Here is an 8,695-nt window from a genome sequence, read left to right as displayed (position 1 = left end):
GGGGGGGGCGGCAAAGGCATCAAGCAGGGAGCGTCATGTCATATATTATTTTCATGCAAAGTACGCGATGGAACTATTTTCACAGCCGATTTAAATATCTGAGCTCTTCCATGGCATGTGAAAATTAATTTTAATATTTTTGTCCATTTGTACATTTGGGGGGAGGCTCATTTCTTTTTGTAAACGGGTGCCGCTAACCAAGTTCTCAAGAGGCTTTTTGTTTTTTTTATAAATGAATATTTTAAGCTCAGCTGCTGCTTTTCAGAACAGGAATAATTTGTCTGCCGACCATCGATCCAACAAATCAATAAATGAAATCTGATACGTATAAAGAATCCGTGGGGGAACTGCTTTAAAAATATTATACAAATATAACAACTCTGTAGTAGATTAAACAAAAATGCAAAGCTCGCCTGAGCAGCTGCATGGCAGCCTTCATGTTTCACACACAGGCGCGCGCGCACGCGCGCAAATTCTCACGCAAGCACGTACACACGCCCTGTGTGTACGCGTGGAATAATCAGGAATAACGGGGCCAGGAAATGTCACAGCACATTTGCCTCTTGTGGGAAAGAGTGCACTCAAATGGATAAAGAAAAGCGATAAATGTGCACCTCCAGCGCGCCAATTAGTGTCCGAGTTTAGATGACAAGTCCTGTATTTCTAACCGTCACATCCACGAACGCACGCGATGAACTATGTGTACACATATGCGTGACTTTGGGTGTCAGATGTATTTATTTAAAAAATAAAATAAGACAAAACAAACGCCAAGAGTACCGTAGATGTAAAATCCAACACCAACACGCGCACTGGAGCAAAAATTGAGTCGCAAGTCGCGCGTGTCCTGGGATCAGCCACAACCGGGTGACCGTTACACCCCTCAGTCGGCCTCTGCACTCCCCAACAGGACGGATTCGTCCCAGCCAGGAGGCCCGTCGTCACCCGACACAACTTTCCAACATCCTCAAGTTTGCTCGTCGCTCGCTCAACAACACACCCCGAAAGACACACACGCACACGAGACTGCAAACACGCTTCGTGTTTGTCGCCGAGTAACGGTCCGGACTGGAGTGCTCAGCAGGCTGGGACTTGATCAGCAGGGCAAGCTCCGGCGGACGGTCTCTTACCGTTTTTCCGTCTCGGGTTGGCCTGTTTTCGCCGCTTGCACCGGGGCCCATCCGCCATCATCTCCTGCCTCATTTAGAAGTGTGCGTGTGGGCTCAGACGGCAGCTCGCATGGACCCCAACGCGTGGATTCAGCTTGTCGTCTGACTCTGACGGGACACACACACCAGCACGCACACAGACAAGAACCACGGCGCCGTTAGCCAAGACATCCGCACAAACTAACTTTGGTGTACACAATGACAAAATAATAATGCCAATAAAAACAAATGCTCTGGATAATTTTGAAATCATCGTGACAGCAAGTGATGATAAATTAACAGTAGACGCAAATCTTTACCTTTGTGCTTAAACCCTCCAATAAATTCATTTGATTGTGAAAAGTGAGTCAGTTTTGTTTTATTTATTTTAGTTGTGGCTGTTAAAAGTAACGGCGAGTTGGTGTTGGGGCTTCAAACTCGACAATGAGGAGCAAAAGCAACTTCTTAAATCTCATTTTAGGCCATTTTTAAAAACTGAGCTCCACGGGCGTGCACACACGTACACGATTCTCAGCCATGCAGGAAAAGTATAACGGAACTTTGAACAAATTGCTGCCGCTGAATTATTGGGGCGCACACTTGCTTTCCGAAATTCCAGATCAATTAGAATCACGCAAGTGAAAATGTGCAAAAGAAAACGTGGTTGCGGACGCGCTGAATGTGTGAATTGCGCACGAACAAATGCTGAAAGATTGTTGCGGGAGCAGCTGATCAAATATGTGCGGATAAGTTGAAAACGACAAGCGGTCGTGTCACTTGTTTTGCAGTTTGGCACGAGTGGACAGACACCAAGTGGACCGACCGGGCGGACCAGCGTCGTCTGGTCGTCTCGGAGCACAGCGGGGCTGCGCCGAACAAAACGCCGGGCAAAGAGCGCCTGGTACAGGCTACGAGGAGACTCCACTGGCCGCCTCTGCGCATGCATGGATTTTTTTTTTTTTTTCCTCCTCCAAACCAACTCATCCACCTGCGCAGGTAAGTTCCAAGTGAGGCGCGAGCGCGTAGAAGTGGGGAATGTCAGTTCGGAGTGCGAACAAAATAGGGAGAGTGCGAGGAACGTACCTGCTTGTTGTGAGGGGAACAAACAGTGGTGTTGGTCCGATGACACCGGAGCGCGGTGGTGAGCGGATTCCGGTCCAGCGGTGATAATAAAGCCTTAGAAATAAAGCCTGCTAGTGGTTGGGAGGAGGGAGGGAGCGCTCGTCCTGCTCGGGCAGGTTTACAACTGATGTCTTACACCCACTCCAGGAAACAAACCTGGGTCGGGACTGACGTGTTCCGCCTCTTCTAATGACATTTTTTTCTTTCCACCTCCTTTTCTTTGCAGTGCACACGGAGGAGAAGCCCCCTGAAACGCACGCCACCTATCTTCACGGGAGGGGATAATTGAGGGGAGCCAAACGTGAGCATCTTCTGGCTTCAACTTATTTATTTATTTTTTTTATTTCCTCCACCCCAACCGCCCCCCCCCACCCGACACGCTCTTGTTGCCCCCTCCTGCTCTTCTCGCTTTCTCCATCCTCCTCTTTTGCACAGTGAAACCAACTATGTCCACGCGGAGTTTGTGTGTGTGTGCAACGCGTGTGAGCGTGTGTGCGCGGGGAGAAACTTGAAGATCGTCCACGGCGGCCGCAGTTGCACGTAAGGATTTGTATTTCCAAATTTGTATTTACACTTGGTATTTTGGGCATAACTGTGCGTGTTCTAAGTCCGCTTCATTGACCGCAAACTGTTGGATGATCGCCAAAATGTGCACTTATTCATTGGAAGATGAATTTATCTGTAAAATGGAAGCGTAGCGATTAGTGCGCTTATTTGTTGAATTTAGCACCAACACATGCGCGGTTTTGTTGTGAGTGAATAATTATGTTTAAGGGAAATTGCTGACGAAAAGTAAAACCGTTTCACTCTCAATTTTGTATTTGTGATCTTCGCTTATTACAAAAAAATGTGATTTTAATAACAATATTTTGGGTATACGTATTTAATAGTGTGTGTCAGATACCTTACAATTGTAGCTTGTAATTTTATTATTTTTACCTGAGAGACTTGAACATCCTCGTACTGCATGCAATAACTTATGTGTAAATGTAACATGGGCTAAATCATTTGCATTGAACTCATTAGCACATTTTAGCGGTAGATAATAAATAATAAATATCAAGCAAAAATATAATTTTATGATTTGGCGCTAAAATCACGAACTTTATTCCAACAGTGGCACATACAGCTATTTTAGAAGAGCTCTGTGGCACTAAAAGATAGAAGGGGGAAAAAAGAGCGGAGAAAAGCATAAAGTGACATAAAGAGACGTAAAGTGTCCGCGGAACTGCACGAGTCCCTGCAGGAATATTATGCGAATATCATCGACATTTTCGAGCTTTATTAGAGTGATTCTCGCTTCTGGAGGCCACTTAAGAGGATGAACCCCACATTTATTAAAGAAGTCAACCATCTCATAGGCGCACATCCCTCTCTCTCTCTCTCTCTCTCTCTCTCTCTCTCTCTCTCTCTCTCTCTCTCTCTCTCTCTCTCTCTCTCTCTCTCTCTCTCTGTCTCTCTCTCTCGCTCTCTGGACAGCTCGCGCGCGCACACCCTCATCCATAGACAGAGAAAGAGAGAGACAGAGAGAAGGGAGGGAGCAAGTCCCGCCCATGCAGCGAGTTGATTGGCTATGCAAATAAAGGGTTATTTTGTGTCCCTTCCTTTTGCAGGTCGCTACTGGATGGCTAATTAAATCATCAATCAGCTCCCCCACCTCTTCGTTTTTGCATCAACGAAAACTCAGAGGCATGATTACTGTTACACTTATACAGGGAGGAAATGTATAATTAAGCTTCAGTCTTAAAAATGGCATTATTATTATTATTATTATTATTATAATTATTATTATTATTATTATTGTGTTGTATTACTGACGTTTTACCGTGAGAATTCAGGTAAGTTGTATTTCAGTCAACTTTTCTCGTGTGAAGGAAGTGACGTGAGGCGGCTTTGCCTCTCTCCTTTCCCGTGTAGAAAGTGAATCAGGTCCTGGGTGAATGATTGCCACGCGCAATTTGTTGTTGGGGTATTTGCATGTAAACGAAGCGGCGCGGTTGTCGCACTTTATAAGGCGCGCGAGCGCGCGCACACTTGAACACATCGCGGCCAAAGATCCATTCATCCACGCGGGCCTGAAGTGGTACCTCTCGCCTTTCTCCACGCACGCAGCCTCTTGTGCGTGGGGCCGCATATTCAGAGTGTAAACGGATTAAATGTGTGTGACCTTTCCGGGGAGGGGGGGTGGGGGTTAATGCATATATGTTGTTAATTGAGGGCGGGGGGACGTTACTGTTTTAATGTTTATTCTGCATGTAAATTTGATAATAAAAGTGTGATTACAAGATGAATTCTTTGTCTGCTTGTTTAATACATCATTGCAGCAAAGAAATCTGACGGGCCTTATTTTGTCAATTTGAATCAATATATGCCCTATTCGCTGGGATTTTTAATGTGCCTGCAGGCAGAAAACTAAGAATAAAATGCTCATTTTGTGTGTGTGTGTGTGTGTGTGTGAATTCTTTGTCTGCTTGTTTAATACATCATTGCAGCAAAGAAATCTGACGGGCCTTATTTTGTCAATTTGAATCAATATATGCCCTATTCGCTGGGATTTTTAATGTGCCTGCAGGCAGAAAACTAAGAATAAAATGCTCATTTTGTGTGTGTGTGTGTGTGTGTGTGTGTGTGTGTGTGTGTGTGTGTGTGTCAGACGCAGACACACAATTTTTTTGGCCCAAAAAGAGGAGCCGTTGTTCAAATTGAACTCGCAGCACAAGATGACAGCAAGGAATCCTGAATTTCAAGAAGGTCGTGGGTCAAAAATGTACAACAAGTGCTCAAAATAAAACACGGATTCATGCTTTAGTCCAGATGTATTTTTTTATCTTGTCAAAGCCGCACTCAACTGAGCAAAATGTACAAATATGAGTGTGTGATGCTGGCTGATTCTCTTATGAATAAATTCATGCAAGGGTTTGTGTTGCTGTATGCGCTGTGGCTGCACGCCAAATGAAGACGCTGCAGCAGCCACAGCCTCAAGACAGGGCTCAGCTACCACTCATCTAGGCCCAAATTAGATATGAGGGAGTCACGCAAGAATTTCATAAAATAAAGGACCACAATGGGGATTCTACCTCTGGATAACAGTTCTTATTATTATTGTGGAGGGTGGTGGTCAAAATCATGAAACTCGTGAGCCATGTTTCGGTTACAGCAGTGATTGGTGACATTTTAGTTCGGTGGTGCGCCGTGAAATTTTTTTCTAAAGGAAAATATGTGCCTCGGCTCAATAAAAGCCGCGTGGGAAACACTTTTTTTACACTCAGACAATGCTATGTGGACCAATGCCTCTTCAAGCACTGATGGTGTCTCTCGAAAAGGAAAGCAGTGAGAGTTTGACCTGGGACATGTTGATTGACCTCCACAGCTCCTGAAGGCCGCATCTCCTTTTTTGACAAGAACCGTGGCCGGCACAATGGGCGTTTGAATGTACCACAGCACGGCTCCAGCATCCCGTCTCTCATCTCCCCACTTGTGCTTGTTTGCGTCTCTTCCAGCTTTGCAACATCAAACTGAGCATCTCTCGTCTGACTTGGGCTCTGATAGCTGCCAACGCCACGGCGCAGAGATTGACAGACAATTACAGAGCGGGAGGCGACGGCCGGGGCGTGTGATGTGTAAGGGCTCCTCCAACATGTAAAATGAAGAGTTTACATTTGTTTCTGATCTCTCTCGCTCAGACAAGAAGGAGAACAAGCTAGCCGAGGCACAAACAAATGTTTGCACTGAGAGCTATTTTTTTTGCATCTCCTCAGCTATCCCCCCCCCCCACACACACACACACAAGCACACACACACACAATCAAACATTCCCACGCGGACAAAATCAGAAACAAACAGCTGCATGTGAAATGAAGCTGCTGATGCTGGATTGAGTCAATAAAGAATTTAAGACAATCGTGCACTCTGCGGACCTTCAATGACAACTTGACTTCACTTTATTAGGGACACTTTGCTGCTCACCATCACATCAGCAGTTATGTCCAACGAATGTTGCAAAGAATTAATTTGATGTTTTGTGCTTGACAAAAAAAAGAGGCTTCTGATTCCGGGGTCTGATAGATCTCGCAAGGAAACTTTTTACTTGCAAAGAGGGAAAAAAAAAAGCACAACTTTATCGCTTGCCCCAATGAATAATTGACAGTGTCTCCGCTGAATAATTAATCAAACATTTGAATAATTGTTGTAGCTCTCATCTCAACATTCATTTGCATATTGCCATGCTCTTAATACGAGTGCACATCCTCTCAGGACACAAAGACACCATGAAAGGAACAAATGTACATTTGCAGGAAACCTTGTCCCACATTTCCACTCGGCGGCCGCAAAAAGATGTTCAGCCAGGATAAGAAATAAGATCGGGCCGGTGCTTCAGAGTGAGACATGTTGCATTCTATATATTCCGCAGAATTAATCTTAATATCCCTCAGGGAGCGACTGGGTCTAAGACATTTGCGAAACTAGAATAGCACTCAGTGGATCACATATCTCAACCAAGGCTGAACAAACCTAATTTGGATCACGTCTATTGCAAAAGAATGTTTGCAACACAAACAAGGAATGTGCATAAAGGCATAAAGAGATCAGGCATTAAACATTAAAATACAGCACCAGTGGAAAAAAAACAGACAATAATACAAGTGTGAGAATAATAACAACAGCCATAGAAAGAAAACTGCAACAAACCACTGCGTGCATATACTGTGCATCACTTTTGAATGAAAGAAGATATTTGGGGGAGTCTTTGTTGGCAGTTGTGAATACACCAGACAGTCAACAACAAAATGTTGTCATCTATTTTCTTTTAACCCTAACAAAACAAAACAAAACAAAAAATAACATTCTGCGCCTTTATCCAGATCTGAAAAAAAACCACCCTCAAAGGGGAAGTCAAGTCAAAACTTTTCTTTACAATATGTTATATGTGGCCTCACTATTCTAAACATGGCCATTTTGCTCTGTACTGCCAATTGTTGTTGACTGAAAATGAAATCACAGTGCTTACTGTACGTGCTCAGCTTGCGAACGTCGCACGACCAAACCCGGTGAGCCATGATTGTTTGTTACCTGAGCCCTGAGCAACCGTGCTGTCATTTTCAGTCGACAGCAAGTGGCAAAATGGCCGCCGCTTGAGAAAGATACAAACGGCTGGATTTTGCTGCTTAATTCAAATTCCACCAACGCAATTTTGTTCAAAATGCAATGTTTAGACAAGTGGGGATCCACATAACATATTGGAAATAAAATGTTTGACTTGACTTCCCCTGTAATTAATCCTCAGGATAGAAATAAAGGGGGGAAAAAAAACAAACAAACAGCAATAACAACAATGAGGTGTAAAAATCAGGGTGGAGCTATAAAATGATAATCTGCCCCCAGCAGAGGCATGCATACATTCAGACAAACAAATTTGTGAACATATTGTCTGTCTTAATTTAAATGACTAACTACTGGCAGGTTGGATCATAAATATTCACATTTACATTTTCATTTGAATCTTCAGTGTTGCATAGCAAAGTACTGTTAGCAAAAAGGGCCGAAACGTGTGTGTGTGTGTGTGTGTGTGTGTGTGTGTGTCTGTGTGTGTGTGTGTGTGTGTGTGCATGTGTGTGTGTGCATGTGTGCATGTGTGTGTGCATGCAAACACTCTGCAGAAAAGTCAACTTTCGACTTGTGACCTCTCCGACAAGCCTCCAAAGTCTTGCGCATTTAGACATTTTTGTATTCTTTTCTTCTTTTTTTTTCCCCACCAAATACATTTTTCTCACTCGCCTCATCCGCCGCTAAAGTTACCCGGCTTGTGGGAAAGTCACGGTTGGCTGGACGCTCGTTTGTTATCCTGACACTCAAAGGATTTGGAGAGATGTTGATGGAAGTGTCATGAGCGCTTCCTGTTCGAGCGAGCGAGGAGAGGATGTGCAGTGTGCAGCGTGCACGTGGCCGAGGTGCGTCCGTGACGCCTCTTTTGATGGCGGCCTTGTTGTCGCAGGCTGAGCTGACTGAAGAGATTGTTGGCCCGCAATTGACTGTGACAATTAGGGTGCCATCAGCGTCCTGAGTGGCGCTCTTAAAGCTAATTTACATGTCACTTTGTTCTAAAAAAGAGAAAAATATGCCGCTCGCTCCCTCCAACCTTTAGCGGCTGTCTCCAATCCATCCCAGATCGCCTTGTAAACTGTCATTTGTACACCGCTCAGGGGAACCTGGCCGACGAGAGGCGGCCGCCATTTCCATGTGAAAAGAGGCAATCACCAGGGCACTGCTGAGCCTATTGTTGGCGGCAAAGGGTGGGGGGGAGGGCGTAAATTTACAGGCAGGGAAGTTAACCTTCTGGCGAGGTGCGTTTCACACCCATTAGGAGCGCGTGTCTGTCTGGTGTTTGCCGATTTTCTGCTCTTTTGTCAAACACCTTAATAAGCTGC

General features: G+C 44.8%; 1 protein-coding gene and 1 long non-coding RNA gene across 5 annotated transcripts in view; one reads left to right on the top strand and one right to left on the bottom strand.

Annotated features, from left to right (window-relative positions):
- zeb2b (zinc finger E-box binding homeobox 2b) overlaps positions 1-2,345 on the bottom strand; it is a 57,726-nt gene extending 55,381 nt beyond the window's left edge. For all 3 annotated transcript variants that reach the window (XM_019891093.1, XM_019891095.1, XM_019891094.1), the window contains exons 1-2: positions 2,232-2,345; positions 1,131-1,277 (exon numbers count right to left, since the gene is read on the bottom strand). In XM_019891093.1, coding sequence (XP_019746652.1) covers positions 1,131-1,203 — 73 coding nt within the window. In that variant the 5' untranslated portion in view covers positions 1,204-1,277; positions 2,232-2,345. The remainder of the gene's footprint in view (positions 1-1,130; positions 1,278-2,231) is intronic.
- On the top strand, positions 1,292-6,170 carry LOC109528462 (uncharacterized). 2 transcript variants are annotated; one of them, XR_002170685.1, is made up of 3 exons: positions 1,292-2,144; positions 2,497-2,810; positions 5,771-6,170. It is a non-coding gene; the product is annotated as an uncharacterized LOC109528462 (long non-coding RNA). The 2 variants fall into 2 exon arrangements; XR_002170686.1 differs by lacking the exon at positions 1,292-2,144 and having other exon boundaries at positions 2,492-2,571; positions 2,706-2,810.
- The last annotated feature ends 2,525 nt before the right edge of the window (positions 6,171-8,695 follow it).

The sequence above is a fragment of the Hippocampus comes genome, unplaced genomic scaffold, assembly GCF_001891065.2.
Source record: "Hippocampus comes isolate QL1 unplaced genomic scaffold, H_comes_QL1_v1.1 scaffold174, whole genome shotgun sequence".
NCBI lineage: Eukaryota > Metazoa > Chordata > Actinopteri > Syngnathiformes > Syngnathidae > Hippocampus > Hippocampus comes.
Note: the sequence above shows the minus strand (reverse complement) of the source record. Positions and strands in the feature narration are given on the sequence as shown.